Source organism: Leptonychotes weddellii, chromosome 1 (genome assembly GCF_054177405.1).
Source record: "Leptonychotes weddellii isolate Sample4059 chromosome 1, ASM5417740v2, whole genome shotgun sequence".
In the NCBI taxonomy this organism is placed as follows: Eukaryota; Metazoa; Chordata; class Mammalia; order Carnivora; family Phocidae; genus Leptonychotes; species Leptonychotes weddellii.
Genome location: NC_138369.1, coordinates 103,424,068 through 103,451,877, shown reverse-complemented (window position 1 = coordinate 103,451,877; position 27,810 = coordinate 103,424,068). Strand labels below are relative to the sequence as shown.

General features: G+C 35.7%; 1 protein-coding gene across 1 annotated transcript in view; it reads left to right on the top strand.

The window, feature by feature from the left end:
• The window catches only part of BCHE (butyrylcholinesterase), a 63,356-nt gene extending 38,115 nt beyond the window's left edge, over positions 1-25,241 (top strand). The window contains exons 3-4 of the mRNA XM_006727601.3: positions 18,011-18,177; positions 24,854-25,241. Of these exons, the coding sequence (XP_006727664.1) occupies positions 18,011-18,177; positions 24,854-24,978 (292 nt within the window). The 3' untranslated portion in view covers positions 24,979-25,241. The remainder of the gene's footprint in view (positions 1-18,010; positions 18,178-24,853) is intronic.
• Positions 25,242-27,810: the final 2,569 nt, after the last annotated feature.

Genomic DNA, 27,810 nt, shown 5'->3' with positions numbered 1-27,810 from the left:
TAACAGACTCTTAATCTCCCAAAACAAACTGAGGGTTGCTGGAGTGGTGCAGGGTGGGAGGAATAGGGTGGCTGGGTGATAGACATTGGGGAAGGTATGTGCTACGGTGAGCGCTGTGATTTGTGTTAAGACTGATGAATCACAGACCTCTACCCCTGAAACAAATTAATACATTATATGTTAATGAAAAAAAAAAAAAAAGAATCACTGCTTTATAGCTTAGGAGACAGAAACACACTTAAAAGATTTTTTTCAAGGGGCGCCTGGGTGGCTCAGATGGTTAAGCGTCTGCCTTCGGCTCAGGTCATGATCCCAGGGTCCTGGGATCGAGTCCCGCATCGGGCTCCCTGCTAGGCGAGGAGCCTGCTTCTCCCTCTGCCTCTGCCTCTCTCTCTCTGACTTTCATGAATAAATAAATAAAACATTAAAAAATATATATATTTTTTTTTCAAGCTACACAGACAAAATGCAAGTTAATATAAGATCAAATGATGACAGTAATAAAAGAAACATAAAAATATGTATTTAACTAAAACTGTGTCATGGGGGTGCGTAGGTGGCTCAGTCGGTTAAGCATCCAACTCCTGATTTAGGATGAGGTCATGATCTCAGGGTCCTGAGATTGAGCCCATGTCAGGCTTCAGACTTAGCAAGGAGTCTGCTGGATATTCTTTCTTCATTCTCCTCCCCTACCCATGCTTAAAAAAAAAAAGTGCTATCATGGATAACATGCTCGTCAGTGTGCAAATAAGATAAATTACTGGTAAATACACGTCTAAAGGAATATGTTTTCTAAAAAAGAGTTGGGGGGGGCGCCTGGGTGGCTCAGTCGTTAAGCATCTGCCTTCGGCTCAAGTCACTATCCCAGGGTCCTGGAATCAAGCCCCGCAGCAGCTCCCTGCTTAGCGGGAAGCCTGCTTCTCCCTCTCCCACTCCCCCTGCTTGTGTTCCCTCTCTCGCTGTGTCTCTCTCCGTCAAATAAATAAATAAAATCTTAAAAAAAAAAAAAAAAGATTTTTTTAAATTGCAAGTATATTTGAAAGATGAAACACTTTCATTTTCATTACTTTTTAATTTTAAAAGTATTAAAATAGATCATATTAAAAGTTGAAAATCTAAACACACACTGAACTATGGATTTCTTGGTTTTTCTTTCACCTCCAACAAAAAATGGCCTTGCTTTGTTGTTGAACTTCCAGCTAACTATGATGGATCAGAAAGAACATGGCCATTAGAAGAAGATACAGTTGATGCTGAAGTCCATGTTTACCATGTAGTTTCCAAGGTGATTAATTCCTCTGAGTCTCTATTTCCCTAAGAAACCTATTTCACACCTTTTTGGGAAAACTTGTCCAGTGAGTCATATAGTCATACATATTGTACTATGGAAAGCCTACAAGAAACAGCCAGAATGGTTTTGGTGGTTGTAGAACAGTGTTGTTATCTTCACTGTTGCTATTGTCATCCACTTCATCATCACACGTGCATTTATTAAATATTTTATCAAGACCCTGGTATGACTCTAAGCATTCTGCATAGATATTTCATGCATTCTTTACAACTAATCTATGTAAAATGCATTAATATCCTTATTTTACAAATAAATTGATGATTGGAGAGTTTAGGCAAATTGCCCAAGGTCACATAGCCAATAACATTTTTAATAAATACTTTTCTGCTCCATTTCTTGATACTAAAATTGCTTCTAAATTATAGTACCTGAAATAGCAGTTTAGAAGACTTTAAACTGTGAGATAAATATATTGTTGGCAGGAATACTCCTTATCTTCTTTAGATAGCTACTATTTTTATGTAGAAAATAAACTTTTATCCCACCTCTCAGATTAAGGACATTTTAAGATTTCTAATTTCAAATATATATACTTATTAATTTTATACATTTCATAACATTTATTTCATATTTATATATTGATATAAATGTTCAAAATATATCTGATCATAGCAAGGTAATTATTTCTGTAGCTCTTATCAAAAAACAGCATACAACTTAATAGAAAAATATTTTTAATTCTTCAGCATTACTTCAGATATTTTTGCATAAAATTCATGAAAAAGTGTCCAAGGAACACTTCCTTTATATTCACAAGTTATTGAATCATACTAGCCAGTATAAAATAATTATCTTTTTAGCTTTTATTATGGTATATCTGCTTTGAATATAAGAAGTAAAGTCCTGTGACTTGGCTGCAATTTGCAAGTCATTCAGAAATTACATTCATCATCATCACTAAGGAAAAATCTGGAAGGAATTGCCTGAGCTGTCTTTAGCATCTATGAGAACTGCACAGTCCACTCTGTTCATCCTTCTCACATTTCCTTTTCTAAGGAAAAACCAGGAAACTATAGCCAAGAAGCAGCACATAAAGTAAGGTTTGCTTTCAGCACCCTTCAGCTCACCTCAAACTCTTTACTGTGACTCAATAAATAGGCAGTTCTGAATTGGTACATGCTTTTCAAAGATGTTTGGTTGTACTACTTGTCTTTCTTCATAGACAATATTACTATATGAATTTTTAAGGTCTGTTACTTTGTTTATATATTGTCTATCTCCACAGATTAAAATGGAACTCTGTGATCATGGAACTTCTCAGTCCTATTCACTGCTATATCCATTGTCCAGAGAGGAGTTCCCAGAACAAACTGGCAATAAAATTCAAAATAAATAACAGCTTCCTGGAAAAAAAAAAATTAGTTTGATATTTTATTGTGAATTAAAAAAATTCAACAAAACACTATCATGTGATACATCTACAATTAAGAATAACCTCATTGTCTCACAAGTGAAGAGGTTATGATTAGTCTGGAGGACAAAAAAAAAGGTGTCTGTTGAGGGGACAAGTGTATCTGGCTTCAAGTAAAACAAAAATGTATCATAAAAGAGAGTTTAGATATATTCTATGTGAGGAGGAAGCAGAGAACCTTTGGTTATATTCATACAGAGACCATTTTTAATTTAGTATTAAAAAGGAAAAAAAAACATATATTTCTCTTTGAAAATGAATAAAAAATAGCCCCAGTGCCTGGAACTCTAGTAGGCCCTGAATACAGGTCTGTTCTATCAAGTTGAGTTAGTAGTGAATAAAGTGGTCTGGGGTTAGAATGACCTTCTCCAGAATGTGAGACACATCCCTTTATGGAAAGTGCTTTATGGAGATATTTTAGAGAAAATGAAACACGGCATAGGATATTAGACAACATTATTTCAAGAAACCTTGAGTAAAAAAATAAAAATTAAGTAATAGAAAAGTTAGAAAAAATATGCAGAGAAGAGTTAATTTAAAAATAGAAAATCATTGATAATGAAACATTTCCAACTCCATACTAATAAATAATAAAATATAATACTTTAATGAGAAATAATGGAAGGCTGAAATGGGGCATCATGAAATTTTTAAATAATGGAAAAATGGATAGGATAATTTTTAATTTACTAATTATTGGTCAAATAATATAAGAATTATTGGGCACCTGGGTGGCTCAGTTGGTTAAGTGACTGCCTTCGGCTCAGGTCATGATCCTGGAGTCCTGGGATCGAGTCCCGCATTGGGCTCCCTGCTCATCAGGGGGTCTGCTTCTCCCTCTGCCCTCTTCCCTCTCGTGCTCTCTCTCTCTCAAATAAATAAATAAAATCTTAAAAAAAAAATTATTGAAAAACATCATATTTTATATAGTAGGTAGCAAACAGGTATTTACTGTTATCTCTTCAATGTTCATATAGATTTAATATAACTTAGATCAAAGGTTTTCATCTTTCATTAAAATATGATTTTTTGTATGTATAACTATTTTAATGATTAGAAATTCAATATGCTTGGGTGCTCACTTTGGAAAATTCATTAAGCATCATTTGAAGCTCCATATATATGTGTATTGCAATAAAACATACTTAAATTATTTGTTGTGCTGACAGTTTTCTCCAAAAATAGTATTAATTTTACTTTATTTTCCTTAGAAACAATGCCCTATAAAAATATAAATAAAATCACATATACATAATTTTTAATTTTATTTTGCAATATATTCATCATATTAGCTAAATCTTTCTTAGCACATTAAAAAAATTATATTTATATATCTATACATAAAATTACACTAAGTTCCAATACAGTGAATTTAATGGCCTACTTACTTAAGCAAGGTCTAGTAGGTAAAACCTTTACCAAGTAGCTTTACTGAGCACTGACTCTATTAGGCTATGGGAATGAACAAACATGTTCTCTGCTCTCATGGAGCTTTTCAGTCTAATGGAGGTGATGACTCAAATATAGGGACCTCCAGTGAATAGTGATATAAAGAAAATAACTTTGAATTCAAGAAGAATTCTTTGATATGCTCAAACTACCCATTAAGGAAAAAAAAATTGCAGTAATTACGATTTTGTATAATTTTCTTAGAGCATTTGATTTCCCAAGTCCCTTCTACTGTTTAAGTGTTCCCTTAAAATCAAGCTATTTTAAGACATATATGCTACTACAAAACTAAGTTTCCAGGACTTTTTCTTGGCATTTCCTGGGCTTATTCCTGAAACTGTGGGCTTGCTGCCATTAACTTTACAGCAGAGACTAGAGCAAACTGGTAGAATTTGGAACACTCAAAAGAGAAGCCAATTTGTTTCAAGTTTGGGATTATTTTCTATCCATAATTAATGCTAAGTCTGCCCTTTATTCAAAATAAGTGCTCTGGTGCCATTATGTGAAAGTGCCTTTGAACTTTCTGCAGATCCCTGGACTGTAGCCTCTCTGGGAAATCATGTGAGCCTATCCAAATGATAGCAGTTGCTGTATTGTCACTAGAAAACAAAAATAGGTACAAATATAGTGCATTCTGACACTTAGAAATTAGGCAAGATATCTGGATGCAGTTGCCAAGCTATTAGAAGAGAAGAAAGAAAAGGAGGGAGGGAGGGAGGAAGAACAGGTTTCTGCTTCTCTCTAATAAGCTTCTGCACAGTGGAGGAAACAACCAACAAAACTAAAAGGCAATGTACGGAATGGGAGAAGATATTTGCAAATGATATATCAGATAAAGGGTTAGTACCCAAAATATACAAAGAACTTATAAAACTCAACACCCAAACATAAATAATCCAATTAAAAAATGGGCAGAAGACATGAACAGACATTTCTCCAAAGAAGACATGCAGATGGCTAACTAACACTTGAAAAGATGTTCAATATCACTGATCATCAGGAAAATAGAAATCAAAAGTACCGTGAGATATCACCTCACACCTGTCAGAATGGCTAAAATCAACAACACACTAAGCAACAGGTGTTGGCGAGGATGCAGAGAATGGGGAACCCTTTTACACTGTTGGTGGGAATGCAGACTGGTGCAGCCACTCTGGAAAACAGTATGGAGGGTGCTCAAAACGTTAAAAATAGAGCTACCCTATGACCCAGCAATTGCACTAGTAGGTATTTACCCAAAGGTTGTAAAAATACTGATGTAAAGGGGCACATGCACCCTGATATTTATAGCAACAGGATCAACAATAGCCAAATTATGGAAAGAGCCCAAATGTCCATGGACCGATGAAAGGATAAAGAAGAGGCAGTGTATCCATATAATGGAATATTACTCAGCCATAAAGAAATAATGACCTCTTGTCATTTGCAACAACATGGATGGAGCTAGAAATTATTATGCTAAGGAATGTCAGACAGAGAAAGACAAATACATATGATTTCACTCATATGAAATTTAAGAAACAAACAAAGGGGAAAAAAAAGAGAGAGGGAGGCCGACCAAGAAACAGACTCCTACCATAGAGAACAAACTGATGGTTACCAGAGGGGAAGAGGGCTAGGGGCATGAGTGAAATAGGTAATGGGGATTAAGGAGTGCACTTGCTGTGATGAGCACCAGGTGATGTATGCAAGTTTTGAATCACCATATTCTACACCTGAAACGAATATTACCCTGTATCTTAACTAACTGGAATTTTTTTTTTAAGATTTTATTTATTTATTTATTTGAGAGAGAGAGAATGAGAGAGAGCACATGAGAGTGGGGAGGGTCAGAGGGAGAAGCAGACTCCCCGCCAAGCAGGGAGCCCGATGCGGGACTCGATCCAGGGACTCCAGGATCATGACCTGAGCCGAAGGCAATCGCTCAACCAACTGAGCCACCCAGGCGCCCTTAACTAACTGGAATTTAAATAAAAACTTTAAAAAATGCTAAACCAATCAATCAATCAATCAATCAGTCTAGGATTCAGCCCAGTTCATTTTCTGGAACGCTGGAGGAGGCTAAACGTTGCCTGGTATTCCTCTTTAACTCTCCAAATAATTAAGCGATTCCTTCTGTCCAAACAATGCAGAGAACAGAAGAAAGATTAATTTTCCAGACCATGAAAGCTCTGTTTATCCATAATACCATACTTTGCCAGGATAGTAAAGATCTTAGAGATCTTTTGTTTGACAACCTTTTGCCCGTTCAGCTGATGAACAACTGAAGATGAGCAGCGCAACCCAATTGCTAAATGGTAACTGCTCATTGGGAATCAATTTATTTGCATGACTCTATCCAACTATTTCAGTGAAGTATTTAGGAGAGTGGGTTAAGTCCAATAGCCACTTTAAAATACTAATTGAGATGTAAAAGTTCTCACAAAACAGAAAATGTGCTTTAAAGTGGGCATCTTCTTCCTAGTTATAAATTTAGAAAAAGAATACTACATCTCAGCAAAGGTGAAAATGTGTAGGAAGATTTAGATTTGGATTAAAAGGAGAAATATGTTTATGTGTATTTGAGACTTTTTTTACGTTCCCCCCGCTTTTTTTTCCCTAAATATGATTGAGTTCAACAACACTGATTGATAACCAGTGTCAGGTTCTTTGTTAGGGGTTAGTTAAAAAAAAAAAAAAAAAAAAGTTTAGACAAGGTTCCTGACACCAGGGAGCACTCAAGAAATCTCCCTTTATATGCAATATTCAGCAGCTTGACTTTTTAGGATCATCCTTTAGACTGGATATTTCTTTCTTACTTGCCAGGCATCCACTTTCATAGCACACATCTAGCTGTGTTAGATCATAATTGGCCTTTGCTTATTGCCAGGGCTGAAACCTCAGCCCATCTCCTGTATACCTTCAGTTACAACAGTTGCTAATTATTCTCAAAGTTAGAAGATGACCTGCAACTAAACAGATCTCATTTCCCTATTGGTATTTATTTAACAGAAATGTAATCTGTTCCTTTTTATTAATGTTGAGTGAAAATAAATCTTTCCCCTTTTTTTTTCTTCCCTCGGAGGTTTAGCCCATTGATATGTTTTGCCTTTTGAGCAGATTGGGTCGCAGGATCATACAGTTTACATATTTCCTTTAGGATTCTTCTCTCTTCTTCCCTTCCCTTCCTGTCTCTTCCCATTCTTCTGGTCTCTCTTTCTCTCATAAAGACCTGTACTCCTATTTCTCTGTGAGGTTGACAATATATCCCAATCCACTACTTAGGAATGATGAAATAATAAAAATTTAATAACCAACTTGACCATGGACTCTACCCACACAATAGATTTAGATGCAAGAAATCATTGTTAGAGCATTTGTGAATTACCAACAACTTCTGTGGTGTACTAATACAATACTGCCCCTCTGGGTACCCAGATTCCTGCCCAGAAAAACAAACCTGTTGAAGTAAGGAGGAAACTTGACAAACCAATGAATCTAGGGAATTGTTCTTCAATAATTACTTCTCCCATCCCCACAGTTTACAATGGAAATGTCAGGAGATGGAAGGAAGCAAGTAATAAAAGTGAACTAGATTTAGATACTTGCATTAACTATAATTTAAATTGCAAATAATCCACTTAAAAAACTCTCTATGCACAACTACATGATTATACAGTACAGATTGCTTTAGTAAGTAATATTTTTGCCCTTACTGCCTACAGAGGGAAAACAGTACAATCATAAAAAACTTTCTAACAAACTACAGTAAGGCTAGATGAGGGCCATAAATGAGCCTTGGAAAAGAGTTGAGTTTCAGTTTGTGATCAAGGCTTACAAGAAACTCATGCATATTGTGACTCCCCCTCAGCTGATGTAGGGCTTTGACATCAAATGCATTATTATACTGGGCACTTGAAGAATCAATGAGTTTTCAAGTTTTCAATCTGAGAAGAGTATTACCTATAAGCCTTTTTTGTCATCTTAGCACAGGAGAATGAAGTTAATTCCTCTCTTCTAATACTGTGAAAATTAGTATTCTACGACTGATACTGAATTAATCTAACATACCCAAAATTCTGAAGGCTGTTCACTTAGTTATTTTAGCAAGCATTCATTGAGCATACACTTTCTGTGCAGGCTTATGATAGATGCTGAATGTGCAAAAGTGAATAATATGTGATTTGCTCTAAAGCTCAAAATATAGTTATTACCTATATAATTTGGCACCTTTATAGTGAGTTTCAATAGGATGATGTAAATTAAATATGTATGTGATTTACAACAATTGTTTTGGTACCTCTAATATTCAAGTTGCAGTATACACACACACACACACACACACACACACATAATGTCGGGATTCAGATACACAGAAATATGCATGTTTGTGTGTTTATGTGTCTATATCTGCAAAGGAAAATTATTTAAATGATTCCATTTGTCTTTAAAGATTCATCTCAGAAGCTTGTAGGAAACCATAAAGTTCAGTATAAGTTTTTTTTTTCTATTGTAGTATTTATGGCATTTTATTATAGATATTTTTCTTTTTTTAAATTTTTTTATTATGTTGTCAGCCAGCATATAGTACATCATCAGTTTTTGATGGAGTGTTCAATGATTCATTAGTTGCATATAACAGCCAGTGCTCATCACAACACGTGCTCTCCTTAATACCCACCACCCAGTTACCCCAGCCCCCCAGCCCCCTCCCTTCTGTAACCTTCAATTTGTTTCCCAGAGTCCAGAGTCTCTCATGGTTTGTCTCCCTCTCTGTTTCTTCCCGTTTTATAAAACTAATCAATCAACCTAGGATATAGCCTTATAGGTTAAAATGGACCCAGTATGATTGCATTATTGGGAATGCATTCATGAATTAATACTAAGTTGCTTGAATAGAATTCAGTGGCTATTTAGTTGGTTATATAATTAAGAATAAATGTACAATTAATTTATTTAATTTAAGAAAGCTATCTTTGGGTAGGTTTTAAAGATTGAATAGATTTTAGAACACTTAATTAAAGGAAATCAGCAATGGCACTTGATCAAATTTATAAATATATTATAGTCACGGAAAATTCCTCTAGAAGGAATCAAAAACAACTTCAAAATGTATTTAATGTCTATATTTATCCTAAGGAGTTTCCTGTATACAGAATGAAGCAGAGACCATGATCTTGAGAGAAACAGTATTTTATTTATCCTTTGCTATTTATTAGCGTCACTGTTTTACCTGTGTCTTCATATTTTTCTGAAACAGATTATATTATGAATTCATGTTCATCATCATATACTTAAATATGAAGAGAAAATTTGTTTACTATATGAAAATTGCTTTGTTCTTTATATAAATATGTCAAAATAATAGAAGCAACTTGTGAAATTTTTACTGCTGCTAACACTACTAATCATGATACTAAATAAATGTCTCCTTTTTATTTTCCTTTTTGCTCAATTTTGCTCAATTGGTTTCTAATTTTTTTCTAAGAATACTAAACCTGCACATCTCCCTTTTCAAATGTCAACCTTCTAGGCACAAGTTTACGCTATCTTATCAATTATTTTATTTAAATGTTAAATTATCATGGTAAAAAATAGTTCACACGTAAGGCACATGTTAAAATTATCCCACAGTCTCTTACAGCCTTATTTAAAAACTAATTTGAAGAAGAATTTCATATTACTTGGGGTTCCAAATACTGATTTTACTAAAATTGGAGAAAAGGCCATCTTTGAAATATAATTTCCCATGTGGTGGTAGTTTTTAAATATGAATATTTACTATAATTAAAGGAAAATGAGATAACTTGAACTATCAGTTGTGATATTTCTTATTTTTCTATTCATATTTCTTGCCTAAATACTATGAGTCAGGCATAGTTCCACAATACTATGAGTCAGGCACGGTTGTAAACAAAGCAACCAAATGATGATTTGCATGGAGCTTACCTTCTGTCTTAGTCCATTCTGGCTGCTATAACAAAATACCACAGATGTGGTAGTTTATAAACAACAGAAATTTATTGCTCACAATTCTGGAGACTAGAGGTCCAAAATTTAGTCACTATAGCATAGTCATCTTCTGGTGAGGACCCTCTTCCTAACCAATAGCCAGCTCCTTTTCACTGTGTCCTCACATGGTGGAAGGGACAAAGGATCCCTCTGAAGCCTCTTTGATAAAGGCACCAATCCCATTCATGAGGGCCTGCCCTTATGGCTGAAGCATCTCCCAAGGGCTCCGGCTCCTAATATCATCACCTTATTTTGGGAGCACACAATCATTCAGACCATAGCACTCTGTAATGAGGGAAAAGGAAAATTTACAGTTAAAATCAATTTTGAATATTTCTCAGCCGTTAAAAATATGAAATTTTGCCATTGGCAACAACATGGATGGAGCTAGAAATTATTATGCTAAGTGAAATAAGTCAGACAGAGAAAGATAAATACCAGATGATTTCATTCATATGTTGAACTTAAGAAACAAACTTATGAACAAAGGGGGAAAAAAAGAGAGAGAGGTAGGCAAACCAAGAAACAAGACTCCTGACTCTAGAGAACAAACTGCTGGTTACCAGAGGGGAGGTGAGTGGGGGGATGGGTGAAATAGGTGATGGGGATCAAGGAGGGCACTTGCTGTGATGAGCACCAGGTGAGGTATGCAAGTTTTGAATCACTATATTATACACCTGAAATTAACAACTAATTAGAATTTAAATGAAAACTTAAAATTTTGAAATATGAGGAAATCAAGACTGGCTATTTTAGTGGAGCCAGCAAAGAAGGCCTGTCTGAAGAGATAGTAGGATGAGCATAGAACAAGGAGACACAATCTGAGTCACAATTTTGGTATTCCTGGGGAATACTACATTAGAGAAGGCAGAGATTCCCTCAGGAAAATAAAGATTAACCACTAAATTCCAACTGCCTACTTCCAATCTGTATTTGGATCTCAAATTTCATATATGAAGAACTAAATTCTCAATACTTTTCTTCAAACATCCTCTTGCAGCAGTTTCTATCTCAGTAATGGCAACTCCATTCATCTTTCCAGTTTCTCAGGCCAGAATTCTTAGTGTCATCCTTGCCTTTTATCTATTACTACTCCATTGGCTAATTGCAAGGGCACTGTCTACCTTCAAAATACATTCAAGATCTAACTACTTCTCTCAATTTCTACTACTACCTCCCTGGTTCAAACAACCATCATCTCTCACCTAAATTATTCCCGTAGTCTCCTAGCTGGTCTCCCTGCTTCTGACCTTGGAGTCTCTGTAGACTATTCCCAGAATTCCAGCCAGATGATCTTTTTAAAAAATATTAAGTGAGATCTTGTCCTTTCTTTGTGCAAACCCTCCAATTACTTCTTCTCTCATTCAGAGTAGACATAAAAACCTTACAAGGACCTACAGGTCACTAAATAATGTGGCCTCCTGCCACCTCTCCAACCGTGCCTCAGACTACTCCCTCCTTGGCTGGCTCCACTCTAGCCACACTCTCTCACTCAGTTTTCTTGGAAAACCCCAGATGCTCATCCATCTTAATAGCCTTTGCTGTCTATTCCTTCTGCTGAAATGCTCTTCCTACAAAACACTGTATAGATCACTCCTCTCTTCCTTCAAGTCTCCACTTAAAAGTTTCTTTCCTCTCAAATATTTCTGTTTCCTTACCCAGAGGTAGCCAAAATCAAGGTTAAGGGCTCAGGCCTTCAGATTTCCAAGTTGGCTCAAGATTTCTTTCTTTAAAAAAAAAAAAAGGGGGGTTTATTTATTCATGAGAGAGAGAGGGGGAAAGAGAGAGAGGACAGGAGGAGGAACAGAGGGAGAAAGACAAGCAGACTCCACACTGAGTGCCGAGCCCGACATGGGGCTTGATGACCTGAGCCAAAACCAAGAGTCAGACACTTAACTGACTGAGCCACCCAGGTGCCCCAAAGTTGGCTCAAGATTTCTGACACCAGTTGCAAGTTCAAGGTCACCAGGGTCACCCTCACTTCAGACTAGCTGGCTACAAATTTGAGATCCCTAAGGACTTCCTCAGATTTAATCATGCCCTCCAATAATTCACAGAACTCAGGAGGGTGCTATAAATACAATTGCAATTTTTATATAATAAAAGGATATATGTATCAGAACCCATCTGGGTGCCTGGGTGGCTCAGTCAATTAAGTGTCTGCCTTCGGCTCAGGTCATGATTCCAGGATCCTGGGATCGAGTCCCACATCAGGCTTCTTCCTCAGTGGGGAGCCTCCTCTCCCTGTGCCCCTCCCCATACTCATGCTCTCTCTCGCAAAAATAAATAAATAAAATCTTAAAAAAAAAAAAAAAAGAACCCATCAAAAGAAGAGATACATAAACAGGATCTGATACTCACAGGATTCCAAAGGTAAAGCTTCTGTAACCTCAGAGACGCATTACCTTCAAGGCATTAATTATGGCAATGTGCACATGGAGTATTGCTAGCCCAAGGAAACTCACCTGAGCTTGAGATCCAGAGTGTTATTGTAGTTTCATTATATAGGCATAATCGATTAATTTATTAGCCTTTGTGGTTGAACTCAATCTTTACACCACTCCCCTTCCTGGAGGTCAGGTTATCACCTGACTCAAAGTCCCACCCTTCTTCTTTTTTTTTTTTTTAAAGATTTTATTTATTTATTTGACAGAAAGAGACACAGCCAGAGAGGGAACACAAGCAAGGGAAGTGGGAGAGGGAGAAGCAGGTTTCCCGCTAAGCAGGGAGCCCCATGCGGGGCTCGATCCCAGGGCCCTGGGATCATGACCTGAGCCGAAGGCAGACGCTTAACGACTGAGCCACCCAGGTGCCCTAAAGTCCCACCCTTCTAATCACATGGTTGGTCTTTCTGGCATGGCCTTCCTTCCACAAGATTATCAGTGTGAGCAGGCCCACCCTGAGTCAGACCTTAAGTAAAAGCCATCAGGTGCCCACCATGAGTCACCTTGTTAGCATAAACAGGTACAGTGCAAAATTCCAAAGATTTAGAGGTTACCTTGCAGGAATTATGGACAAAGGCCAATGAAATTCATGATTACACACTCCTTCACCACTGTCCCCTCTCTAGCAGCTATTATATATTTTCCTTCTTTGTCTTATTTATTGTCTCTCTTCCTCAAAGTAAGAAAACTGCAATAGGCAAAAATTTCTATTTTTGTCTTTGTTGATTTTCTGTGACTTAAATAAGCCTGACATAGTATGCACTCAATTAATACTTGTTGAATGAATAGATGAATTTTGTTTTGCTAAATTCAGATTCTCTTATAGCTCCTCTATTCCTTAAATTAAAATACAATTTTATTCAAGTGACTTGACATAGAATATAGATCTATGAATATTTGGGGCACCTGGGTGGCTCAGTCATTAAGCATCTGCCTTCGGCTCAGGTCGTGATCCCAGGGTCCTGGGATCGAGCCCCGCATCAGGCTCCCTGCTCGGTGGGAGGCCTGCTTCTCCCTCTCCAACTCCCCCTGCTTGTGTTCCCTCTCTCATTGTGTCTCTCTCTGTCAAATAAATAAAAAAACTTAAAAAAAAATAAATGAATAAATAAATCTATGAATGTTTGTATATCTAAGAAATTATCCAACATAATCTGTATTCCCTTTGCCCTCTCAGGACAGTAGGATATTTCAGCTAGCCTTCCAATTTACAACTACTAATTATGGCTTTATTTTATTAGATTGTAAGGCACACTGAAATATATTCACTTTAAAATCATTGTATAGCTTTCTTAGACATCACTGTCTCTGAATTCTTAATCAAAAAGAATCTTAATTCCTATGTTAGGATTGATGGGCAATCCTGGGATTTATAATCCCAAGAAAACTTGACACATGGAGCTGAATGCATACTACGTCTTCATATCAGGCATCCTGAGTCAATTAATGTGTTTTTTATAAATCTGTTCATAAAATAAGATCTCAAATCTGTGCTCAAATATCAATGACAAGCAGTAATTTTCTGAAATACAGATGTTAGGAAAATATTCTGCCTTTTTGGTTAAATAAGCTATGTCTTAAACTTTTCAAACCTACATAAAAGGAAAAGTGTAATGATGGATGATCTTTAGACCACTTCTGTATACCACAAAGTAGAACACAAATCTCACAGTAAAAATAGAGCAGAGATTTTTCTATTTCATGGAAAATTTTAGGTATTATCGCTTCAAAATCTTCATTTTGTGACGAGAACAGGAAATACTTTTGAAAAATAACAAGAGCCAAGATGTTTAAATATACCTTATAATTCTGAGATTAAAATTATATAGTGTTTCAGAATTGCATATCTGGAAAATGTGTTGTATTTCACAGTCTTTAACTGATACAGATAGAAAGAGAATTATATCTCTTGTTAAGTTTTAAATTCTTTGAAGATTCCTTCAGATTATACAGTAAAATGCTCCATCACTTCAATAGCTATTTCAATCACTTTTTGAAAACTGTATCTATATCCATAGGCAAAGGAATTTTATTATCTCTGGATTGCATTTTGGAATGTCATGAGCTATTTCATAGGACAAAGCTTGTCAAATGAACATGGACAGTGCCTGTAGGGCTTTGCTCTTGAACTCAAGTACGAGGCAGCTTTGTTCAAGTCACCATTTGCAGAAGCCAGAAATGAATGAGCAGTTAAAATGGTGCCATAATTTAATTAGAGTGGAATTAGAAGGAAAGTGGGCAATTTAGGAACATAAGAATTGCTGTACCGAATCAGACCAATTGTTCTCCTGGTTTAATATCCAGCCTCCAGCAGCTGTACTTGTAAGTTTCTAAACCTTTAAAAGAAAGGGAAAAGACTACATAATTCACCTAGACAAGTGTGCCATCTGTGATCTGGAGAAATTTTCCTCATGACGTCTCTCAAATAATACCCTGAAGCAGGAGGTTTCAATCCTGTTATGATATTGGTTTACCTTGAATAACTCTGGTTATTAATAATTCTTTTTAATCATCCAATTCCTACATAAAATCAACTAGTCCCTCAAGAAACTATTTATCTCCAAAGCTCCTGAATTCATGGTTGGATATGTCTGCTTCTATGATAAAAGGATACAAGTTCTTGATGGCAAAATCTGCTCCAGACAACCATGCTCAGTGAATGCCTGCTTCTCTTTCCAAAATCTACTGGGTTCACAGCTTGTGGCCAAAAGAAATCTTGTACTGCTGTCCCTGCTCCCAACTTTCTATTTGTTACCAACCTACAGAGCTATTTGAATGATGAAGAAATTTGCGCACTGAACTTTTAAAAAAATTCAACTGGAGTTTTCTTACATGATTTTACTTAAGGTAGAATGAATCCAAGAGAGAGGAATGAATTACTTATCCTTATCACTTTAGTCTTTGTTTATGATAGAAGTACCTGTGACTACTTTATAAATTTCTTGGTTATTCTGGATAGCCTCCAGGTCAATATTTCTAAAATGTTATGTTCAAAATAAGCCATTTAGTCAAAAATCCCTCAAGAGTAGTAAAGGCCTACAGTAACAGTCTAAACCATTTTCCTAGGCTGTCAGATCTTAATGTGATTAACACTAATATCCTAAAGCTATCACTCTAATAGGATCTCCTATATCCTGTATTCCAAGAAAACTAGTTTTTTCATTGTGTTTTGACCTAAGATGAACACTCATTATTTATTTATTTATTTATTTTTAAAGATTTTATTTATTTATTTGACAGAGAGAGACACAGCAAGAGAGGGAACACAAGCAGGGGGAGTGGGCGAGGGAGAAGCAGGCCTCCCGCCGAGCAGGGAGCCCGATGCGGGGCTCGATCCCAGGACCCTGGGATCATGACCTGAGCCGAAGGCAGACGCTTAGCGACTGAGCCACCCAGGCGCCCCGAACACTCATTATTTAGAACAATGTTATTTCTGTTCCCTTTCTTTTTTTAAAGATTTTATTTATTTATTTGAGAGAGAGAACAAGAAGGGGGAGGGCCAGAGGGAGAAGCAGACTCCCTGCTGAGTAGGGTGCCCCATGCAGGACTCATTCCTGGGACTCTGGGATCATGACCTGAGCCGAAGGCAGTTGCTTAACCAACTGAGCCACCCAGGCACCCCAATTCTGTTCCCTTTCTCTAGCTTTCCCAATTTCACTTTCTGGTTTAATTCCTTATTTACTCTCCTTACTTCAGCTAGAAGCTCTTTCCTTCAGGTAATTTCTTTTCAAACATGTAGTGATTATTCCCTCTTCTGTCAATTTGTGTCCCTTTGTTTATGTTTGTTTAGGCTACCATATATTGGTTCTTTTTTTTCATGAATGGTCTTCCTTGTAAATTCCCTGGGGGAAACTATATTTCCCATGTTTATTTATATTTTCAGATCCTAGAGCAATGTCTATCTCATAATCATAGCATAAAAATATATTAAAGGGATGGGGGTGGGGTGGGAGGGATGGGGTGACTGGGTGATAGACACTGGGGAGGGTATGTACTCTGGTAAGCGCTGTGAATTGTGCAAGACTGTTGAATCTCAGATCTGTACCTCTGAAACAAATAATGCAATATATGTTAAGAAAAAAAAAAAAGAAGAAGAAGAAGGTAGCAGGAGGGGAAGAATGAAGTGGGGGAAAGCGGAGGTGTAGACGAACCATGAGAAACGATGGACTCTGAAAAACAAACTGAGGGTTCTAGAGGGGAGGTGGGTGGGAGGATGGGTTAGCCTGGTGATGGGTATTGAGGAGGGCACATTCTGCATGGAGTACTGGGTGTTATGCACAAACAATGAATCATGGAACACTACTTCTAAAACTAATGATGTAATGTATGGGGATTAACATAAGAATAAAAAAATTAAAAAAAAAATATTAAAGGGAAATCTATAGAATCACCAGTGACTACTTGGAGCCACTTGCAAAATGTTTACTCTTTGAGTTTGTGTTTGTGTGATCTAGTTAAGACCATATTACTGAGTGCTACGAAGGTGTAAACAAACCCCCAACTATACATTTCTAAAAAAATAGAATCAACTGTTATTGATGTAAAAATCACAGTGAAAGATATGGGAAATATCAGCACAAAAAGAGAAGATGAGAAAGGGAATCTGAATTGTCCTAGCCCATGCCCTTGGGAAATGAAGGGATTCCAAACTTGACAGCTGGGACAAAGACAAGGGGGTGAAATAGAGGAGGGAATTCCTAAGAAACTGCCTCTAATTCCTGTTGGTCAGCTCATGGGAAGACTAAGTGAGAGTAAGCTTGGAAATATGGGTGGCACCATGTTTGTTAAATTTATCTGAACCCGTTGGGGAATTACTGAAACATTTATCATCGGTGAGCAGATCTACAAGAATGTAAGATCAACTTAAAAGTGAGACCGAAGGAAGTTTACTACAGTAATGAAGTTATTGCATAATAGGATGTGTAATCAGTCACAAACTCAGGCAGTAATGACAAGAACAAATAGAATGACATGATGCAAGATACTGAGCAGAAATGTACTAATGTTCACTGTGAGAAGATTGAATCTGAGGTAAAGGAAGAAAAGGAGACAAAAGGAACATTGCCCCTTCGAGCATGTTTAAGTGTGAAGAAAACATTAGCATTCTTGAAATAAAAAAAATATGTTTTCTCCCTGTATATTAAGCAGAAATGCATGTAAAAGTTTTTCTTTAAATTTTAATTCCTACACTTTTAATTTAGCGTTTCAAGTTGCTGAAAATATTCCACCCAGTTCATTTTTACTTGACATCATCAAAACAAATCCACATTTTTTCTGACATTTAAAAGCTGTTGTTGGTTTTTGAGCACGCTATTCTCTTTAACAATGATTTCAGTAGAACTATAATGTCTCTCTTTAATTTTTTAGAAATCCAGATGGAAACCAGAACAATAGCACAAGATGGCCTGCCTTCAAAAACACAGACCAAAAGTATTTAACCTTGAATACAGAGTCACCAAGAGTATACGCTAAACTACATGCTCAACAATGCCGATTCTGGACACTATTTTTTCCCAAAGTCTTGGAAATGACAGGTGTGTGTTTTTCTAGTATTTGGTCAAATAATTGGTTGTGGATTATGTAAAAGGGAGAAAAGGTAGCCTATCCAAGGCACAGTGATGGTGTTAATCTGTGAATTTACAATTACTTGATTCCAGTGAGTACATTACTTTCACAACTTTTCTTCCAGCAAGTTTAGATATTTGAGGGCTCACTACATGAGCAGCACTTTAGTAGTAAAATAAAGAAACTAAAGTAGAGATTTTCCCTTAGAGGAACATAAAACCTCATAATGGAACTAAAATAGGGCACTACTTGCCTATTCAGCTCATCTTTGTGGAGTTAATTAATGGATAAATGAATAAATAAACATAAAATAAGCAATGTATAGAACTAAAAATATAATTAATAAAATATAGAATGAATATAATTTATACTCAAAGGAGGTAAAAACAAATTTATTGATAAATAGAACTCTTGATTTCTAAGGGAGGAAAATACTCCAGAATTTAAATATTTAAAAACACAATCCAAATATTTCTAAATATTTTGAGCTTAGAGCACACGAGCTCATGAGCACATACATATATAACACAATCCAATAAACAGACAGTATTTTAGTTAACTATTCTTTAGGAAGGAATTCCTTAAGTTTATATAAGGAAATACTAGGAAACTTGGTTCAAATTTTAGTGTTATTTCAAAATTCATTAGTAAGAAAATATTTAAATTAACTTGAAGGAGCAGCTTGAATGATCGCCTCTTCTGTGAGGAAAATGACATACATATCTCATTCACTTGCCAGTTTTAAAATGCCCAGCTCTTTCTAATCCATGTGACTCCTCAGACCTTGATTTTTCAAGTAAAAGTAATTGACTTTCAACCATCAGATATATTGCTGCACAGTTTCCTTAGACTTTACCACTCTGTTCATCATAATACTCTGTAATTTGGGGGCCATGTTAGATATTACAATAGAGTAGATGCTTTAGTTTCCTGTTTAGAGAGGTTGGGGGTTAGTTTCAGGCAAACATGGGCATCTTAGAGCTGTTTTTGATTGTTTAATATGCTTTTTAATTATCAGACATTACTCACCAAAATTATAATTATCTACTCCATCTGTTTGGGAGATGTTTCTGATATACCAATGCTCTGTGTATTACCAAATGTTCTGTGACATAATATATACCCAGAGATGGGTTTCTTCATCCCTTGGCAAAGCTACAGAGCTGCCCTTGTGTCCTCGGGGTGTGAATAACAATGAGGTAATGTGTTTAATCTGCCAAGAGACCAAAAGAGGTACCATTTAACATAACACAGACTACACGTTCTTAATCTTTACTTAAAATATCTTTAAATGAGAAGGTCGCAATTGAGGGACAATGAGAAGGGGTGGGGAGGATTTTAAATGACTAACTTATTACAAGCCAAACTGACCTGTTCTGGTTTGAGCTTCTGTGGTCTGTTGCTATTTCTTTGTTGATAGAATAAAATTTAAGTATCAGCAGTTTTTGAAGATGTACTTCATAATCTCTATCTCTAAATACTCAACTGCCATAAAGCATGTTGAATAAACAAACTCCTAAGTTTTTGGCTAGCTGCCACGCCTTCCTATGCAGTGAGGAATCACTTTCTAGTTTGAGCAACACTGAGCTGTATGGAAATAGCAGGCCTGGCTCTGAATTAGTACCGTGCTCTGGGATTGTTCCAAAGCACCTTAAAAACATAATTTTATGCTTTAGCATTTTTTTCAGATAATTCCCCCAAAAAAGATTATATTAAATATATTTTATAAAATGTAAAGTAAATGCATGATAGGATTGTTGTAACACGGGGAGCCTGGTGGCTCAGTCGTTAAGCGTCTGCCTTGGCTCAGGTCATGATCCCAGGATCCTGGGATGGAGCCCCGCATCGGGCTCCCTGCTCGGCGGGAAGCCTGCTTCTCCCTCTCCCACTCCCCCTGCTTGTGTTCCCTCTCTCGCTGTGTCTCTCTCTGTCATATAAATAAATAAAATCTTTACAAAAAAAAAAAAAGATTGTTGTAACATCAATATCCTCATTAATAATCAAAAATGTTTTACATTTAAACAGAACCAGTTTGAAGTTATATGTTTTTAGGTTTAGCAAATGAATAATGTAGGGGATTAAAAAGATTAAGAACACATGTTCTTACCATATTTTGTGTATTTCAAGGTGCAAAACCTCACACATTTCAGTATTCGATATTTTGAAAATTGGGGTTATTCACATGACCTGGGCTGAAGTTCCTATGGAAATATTATGTTTTTTAAAAAAGCAGCTCTACGGGCACCTGGGTGGCTCAGTTGGTTAAGCGACTGCCTTCGGCTCAGGTCATGATCCTGGAGTCCCGGGATCGAGTCCCACATGGGCTCCCTGCTCAGCAGGGAGCCTGCTTCTCCCTCTGCCCTCTTCCCTCACGTGCTCTCTTGTCTCTCATTCTCTCTCTCAAATAAATAAATAAAATCTTTAAAAAAAAAAAGCAGCTCTACATGTAAAGGAAAATTATTGACTGGGTTTCTTAAAGGTAGAAATGTTTACCTCACTCATGATGGAAACCCAATGAGCTTTTATAAGTACCACTTGAGCAGTAGTTTACATTTGCACAATAAATGTTCTCAAATAAAATGATCCTTAAGACCTGTTTAAACAGGAATTCTGGCACTTAACATTTAGACTATACTTCAGCATATGCCTAGGCTATTAGTGTGTGCACCTGCAGGAAATAAAATGTGCAATATTTGTTTTAAATGTTCTCAAACTCAAAATTTTCACTAGAAAATGTAACTGAACAAAATATTTCACAATTGTTTGAAAAAGAAAGAAAAAGAAAGAAATGACCCATTCAATGTCAATAAGATATCAGTATTTCTCACTAAAAGTGGAAGAGTAAATTTACTTTGACCTTCAAATCCTCCCAATGAAGAAAAATATTAGATCCAGTAGTTTTTGCTTTGTTTCATCTTAAAAATACAGGCATACATTGAAGACATTGCCAGTTTGGTTCCAGACCGCCACAGTTAAAGCAAGTGTCACAATATCCTGAGTCAATGAATTTTTTGGTTTCCCAATGCATATAAAGGTTATATTTACATGATGCTATAGTCTATTAAGTGTGTAGCAGCATTATGTCTAAAAAAATAATGAACACATCTTAATTTTGAACACATCTATTGCTAAAAACACTAACCATCATCTGAGCTTTCAGTGAGTCATAATCTTTTTGCCGGTGGAGGATCTTGCCTCAAATGTTCATGGCTGCCGACTGATCAGGGCTGATGGTTGCTGGAGGCTGAGGTGGCTATGGCAATTTCTTCAAATAAGACAACAATGAAATTCACACATTGAGTGACTCTTCCTTTCACAAATGATTTTTCTGTGGCATGTGATACTGTTTGATAGCATTTGAGCCACAGTAGAACTTCTTTCAAAACTGGGGTCAATCCTTTTAAACTCTACTTCTGCTTTATCAACAGAGTTTATGTAATATTTTAAATTCTCTGTTGGCATTTCAACAATCTTCACAGCATATTCACCAATAGTAGATTCCAGCTCAAGAAACCACTTTCATTGTTTGTCCAAAGGAAGCAACTCTTCATCCTTTAAAGTTTTATCAGGAGATTGCAGCAGTTCAAATATAATAACAATGAAAAGATTGAAATACTGCAAGAATTACCAAAATGTGACACAGAGATATGAAGTGAGCAAATGCTGTCAGAAAAATTGTGTGGATAGACTTACTTGATGTGGGGTGGCCACCAACTTTCAATTTATAAAAAATGCAGTATCTGCAAAGCCCAATACAGAGAAGTGCGGTGGAATGGGTACACTTGTATGTGGTCTTCACCAGGCTTCACCTGAGTTTAGAGTAGTTCACTCTACAGTAGTAGTTGTAGTTCACTCTCATCCCACACTCAGAATCGTAACAGGACAACTAATGGGTTTCTGATCTGCCCCATAAGGAATTATGCATTCCTCGGAAACTTTAATAATTGTGTAACAAACAGGAAAATAAGCAAGTAATGGGAACAAAAGAGATTTTCAACGAAATCTCAAAGTACATGAATTATTTTTTTATTATAATGATTAACACAATTCAATATCCAATTTAATCTTTTCTTCTAACTTTACCCCATGAATAATTTTGAGTAGACTCACTTCTCCTGTATTCTTTCTCAACGCCTCAGACTTGATTAAATAGACTCTGCTCTGGTGAAATATTGCTCTCACTCTTTTTTCATCGACAAGACAAAAATTAGCCTTATTAGTATTATTCTTTCTGTTGGGAAGAAAGTTTGGCTTTTTCTTTTTTCCAAATGAGCCAACAATGTGGACAAATCAAAGATCACAAAAGTCCTGAAAAGTTGTGTCAATATATTTATGAACTACTGGTATCGATCTAGCTGTACATGGATTCAATAGGGAGCAAAGTTAAGAATAAATTTTTGTAAGAGGGCAGTAAATTCATTAGTGGAGTTCCCAATAGGTGTATAGAGCTTGATTTCATAATATACACACCAGTTGATTTATCCTTCACAGTAGCACTGCAAAATAGTGATCACCCACCCCATTTATAGTTGGAAAACTAATTTCAAAAGTTAAGAATTTTTTCTATGTCACTAATATAGTAAGTGGTCAAGCTGGAATTTAACCCATGTCACTCCAAAGCCTATATATAATGTCCTTTTTTTCACTTTGTAGTACCTTGTTAACTACAAAACAAATAGATCTACATCTCACAGATAATAAGTCTATATTCACTTAAGTAGTATTCCAGTTTGGAGAAAGAGAAGTAGGGGGAAGAAAAAAAAAAAAAACTTCTAAGTTTGACTTTGATTTATGTCATGGGACTCAAAATTTTTGTTATCTTTTCACTATGGTATATTCAGTTCTGGGTTGTATTGGAAAATAATCAAATGTTTCATATTTTACTGTCTCAATCAAAGTTCAGCATTATTAAAGAAAAAATTACTCAGGTCTACAAAGCATTTGTACACTAAAAAGCAAAGTATTTCAATACACTAAATTGTATAGTGTTTGATTATGATACACAAGGAAATAAATTTACATTTATATGAGTCAATGAATTTGGTATCATTCTATGCGCAAGAAAGGAAAATCAAATCTAAGACCTTTTCTCTGAGTATTAAAATTCATGGGGTAAGTGGTAGAGTACCATCACTTACTTGTTATATCAAAAAGTTTGTTCTTTCTGAACTTTAGAGCCCTTACTTGGCATAACATTTAAAAAAGCATTTAATTATGAAAAGATACCAAAAGAGTGCATCATTTGGTGTGATATTTAATGTCTTTCACATCTAATGTTTTTTAGAAAAGTTCTAATATTCACAAAATAATTACAGTCATTGACCTTCTAAAAGCCATTTTTAAAATGGGACATTTTTGTATATGTTCTCAAATATTTGTCCAAAGTCCAAGCAGTATGAACATTTCAAACTTACATATATCCTAAATTACAGGGGATATTTTAATAGCTGTATAAATGTTTTAAATATTTTTATTTTCATATAAACTAAAAATGAATCACTGAATGTGCTCCATTGTTAATAGTATGAATGAAAAGAAGACACGTTTTCATGTATAAAGTAGTAAGATCACATGAACTATCTTCTCCAAATTAGTATCTTATAGAATTATAATTAATTTTAAAAATTCCTAACTGTAAAGTATATATTTAAAAAAACTGTCAAGTCCTTATTTTCAGGATAGCTGAAATAACGTAAAATGTTGTTTTTTAATTCAGTGACTAGAGCACAGCATCCTAAAAGTTTAAGAAGTAAGAGAACTACAAATGTGGAAAATACTAATATACTTAAATAATTTAAACCATCTTCTAGCTTTATCACATGTATTTATATTAGGAACATAGATACATGATTTTAGAGGTTTGTAATTTAAGAGTTTCTGTTCTTCACAAACCTTACTCTTTAGTGTAATACATTCTCAAATAAATCAGAATTTCAAGGTGTTTGTAGTACATAGACCATTTTTGGTTCATTGCCTCACATTGCTTCTGGCATAAACACTCCCCTCCTCTGACACATGCATACACTTTGCAAACTACTGGAAAGCAGAGATTGTCTTAGTCATCTTTCTAATTTGCAAAGCAATTAATAAACTGCTTTCATGTAGTAGCTTCCATTAACTGCTTTCAATGATTATGCATTGTTTGGAATTAAAGTACACCGATACAGAGTGAGAGTAAAATTTACATGGAGTGTCAATTACAAAGTTACCCTTAGGCATTAATAAATATATATAAATATTTTCATCAGAAGTAAGCCTGCTATATAATTATATATGTAAATGAGATGCATTAAATAAGATTTCTGTTATGCATAGGAGTTCAGGAAAAGATAATATCTATATATCTTCTTAGAAACTTAAGTAAATATATGTTATATGATATAATTAGATGTAATATATTGATTCATTTTCATATTTTTATGGTATATGCAATTTATACATATATATAATTTGCATTTTCATATAATGTATAAAATTCTATTAAAAGTTTTCCAGGTAGTGAAAGAAGCTGATAATAAATAATGAAAAATTAAAAATTACTGTGCAGTGAACTTGGAAAAAATGGCATCTGTGATCAAAATTATTTTTCAATTAATGTAAACAGATTAAAATTTAGATTAATACAACTTATTCCATGTTTTACAGGAAACATTGATGAAGCAGAACGAGAATGGAGAGCAGGATTCTATCGCTGGAACAATTACATGATGGACTGGAAAAATCAATTTAACGATTATACTAGCAAGAAAGAAAGCTGTGCGGGTCTCTAATTAATAGATTTACCCTTTATAGAATGTTCATTTTCCTGTAGATCAAGGTAAAAATATCAGTAGCTCTCTTACATACCCAGTAAGAAAGCTATTATACAGCTGAAACAAAATGCCAGAAGGATAATATCGATTCCTCACATCTTCCACTTAGTATTGTACCTAGCATTTCAAAACCCAAATGTCTAGAACACGTTTAATTAAATTTCACAATATAAAGTTTGACAATTAATTATATGCATATTAAAATGATTTGCAGCTTCAAACTCTCTTTCCTGAGTAACTTTATGAATTTTTCTCCTTAAAAATACCCGTATTTGGGGCGCCTGGGTGACTCAGTTGGTTAAGCGACTGCCTTCGGCTCAGGTCATGATCCTGGAGTCCCTGGATCGAGTCCTGCTCGGCAGGGAGTCTGCTTCTCCCTCTGACCCTCCTCCCTCTCATGCTCTCTGTCTCTCATTCTCTCTGTCTCAAATAAATAAAAATAAAAAAAAAAAATCTTTAAAAAAAAAATACCCGTATTCTACTTTTAGTTGTGTATTTTCATTACCACTCATAAAAAGGTATCTTTTTAAAAGGAACTAGGTCTTGAAACACTGGACACTAATTTACAATACTATAAGTAATTTATGAATTTAATGTCAACATGGGATATTAAAACAAACAGAAAATAATTGGTTCCCTTTGTTTTTTATATGAAGGCAAGAGGGAATCTTAAAGTAAAAGGCTTGGTCACTTTGAAACACCTAATGACTACAACAAAATGTTGCTCCCAAGAGACAAAATGTAAAAGAATATAATTATTTCTGTTTTTATTTTTTTTTAAATATGTACATTCCTAGTCCTCAAACTCCTGTCTTCATTCTTTCAACTCTTGCCCTTCCTCAGCCCTCACTCCCTGACTTCCCAAAGGTGTACATCTGTAAATTACTCTTCCTGTAACTGAAAAGTAAAACATGCAGATGAGCAGAAGTCTAAAGTCAGAAGTCATATACCAGCTGGGATAGGGGAATTCTTGTCTTGGACCCAGAAATACTAGGATTTTAATAGAGAAATTGTTTAATTCCAGGAAAGAAATTGTTATACTTTCTGCAGATAAATGATATTATTTTTATAATTTAAAAAATTACAAAACTACATTTACTGACTGGCATGGCAACTAAACACATCCATTGAATAAATTAAACAAGTAGTTCATTAATGGGGAGAAGTCAGAGATTTTAAGTTTCAGAAAAGGTCAGTGCATGTTGATTATGTTAATTAAGTATTGAAAACCCCACACTCAGGATAGGACAAAGTATTTAGTATATAGGTCTGTAGATTGTTGGTTAAAGTGTGTCCCATTGTTCATTGGTCATAAGGATGTTCAGAGTCAGATCCAGGATGGTCTGTCGTGCTCACTCATTCAAGTTTCAGGCTACTTTATCAGCTTCAGCTGATTAGAGAGAGAATTTATTATACAAAGCAAGGCAGTTTTGATATCACTTCAGTGCTGATGTAAATGGACATCTTTGCTTTAGAGTTCTTCCCTCATCCTATGATGCAGGAAAAAAACAAAAAAAAAACAAAACCAAAAAAACAAAAAAAACCACCACAAATGATAGGCGAATGAGCAGACATTCCATTCTACGCCACCATCTTTGTTTCAGGTGCCATTCTTCCAGAATCCATTATGTTTTTCTGAATCATTTGAGCCTCCTTTTCATGTAGAACTGTCTGAAATATGAAACAACAGGATGATGCCTCTTCAACAGCATTAAAGACTCTTTAGGGATACTCTTGATGAAACCAATAATTAGGAAAACATAATTTTGTTTATAGAATACCTGCAACCTGCCTTAAATGACAGGCTCCAGTCATCTGAAAAGATCCCATGGACCACTTTGTCCCACCTTGGACAACCAGTTGGTTTGTTCTTGAATTTTACTGCAACAACCCTTTACCTACTCTGAAGCTTTTAACCAAATGCAACAAGAAGTGTCAGCCAGCATATAAACCCCTCTGCGTTTGTTCTGTAAATAAATTATTATGAATCCACTGTGAGCAGCACCATTGCAGGAAGATAGGTTAAGGCTTTTCAAGAAAACACTGTGTAAGAGTGTCTATACAGTTTCTCTTACTATGATTGATATTTAAAAGGCAGTTTCAGTGTAGGATTTTAATTCAGGAAACCCAAGCCAAGGGAGAAACTTGTGCATAAAGTGACGGAAATTAGTATCTCTGAATACTTGGAGATTTGTCTTTCAGCAGGCTCACAGGTGAAAGAACTTTCAGTTGTCCGAGATACTAGCAGTATAGAAGCATTAAAACCTAAAATGGCATAAAACCCTTCCCAGAAAGCAGAGTATAGGGAGATAATAGCATACATACACAAAACCATGGAGGCTATCACCTAATTCTGGTAATTTTTTTTTTTTTAAAGATTTTATTTATTTATTTGAGAGAGAGAATGAGAGAGAACACATGAGAGGGGGGAGGGTCAGAGGGAGAAGCAGACTCCCTGCCGAGCAGGGAGCCCGATGCGGGACTCGATCCAGGGACTCCAGGATCATGACCTGAGCCAAAGGCAGTCGCTTAACCATCTGAGCCACCCAGGCGCCCCTTGAAAAAAATCTTTTAAGTGTGTTTCTGTCTCCTAAGCTATAAAGCAGTGATTCTTTTTTTTTTTTTCATTAACATATAATGTATTAATTTGTTTCAGGGGTAGAGGTCTGTGATTCATCAGTCTTAACACAAATCACAGCGCTCACCGTAGCACATACCTTCCCCAATGTCTATCACCCAGCCACCCTATTCCTCCCACCCTGCACCACTCCAGCAACCCTCAGTTTGTTT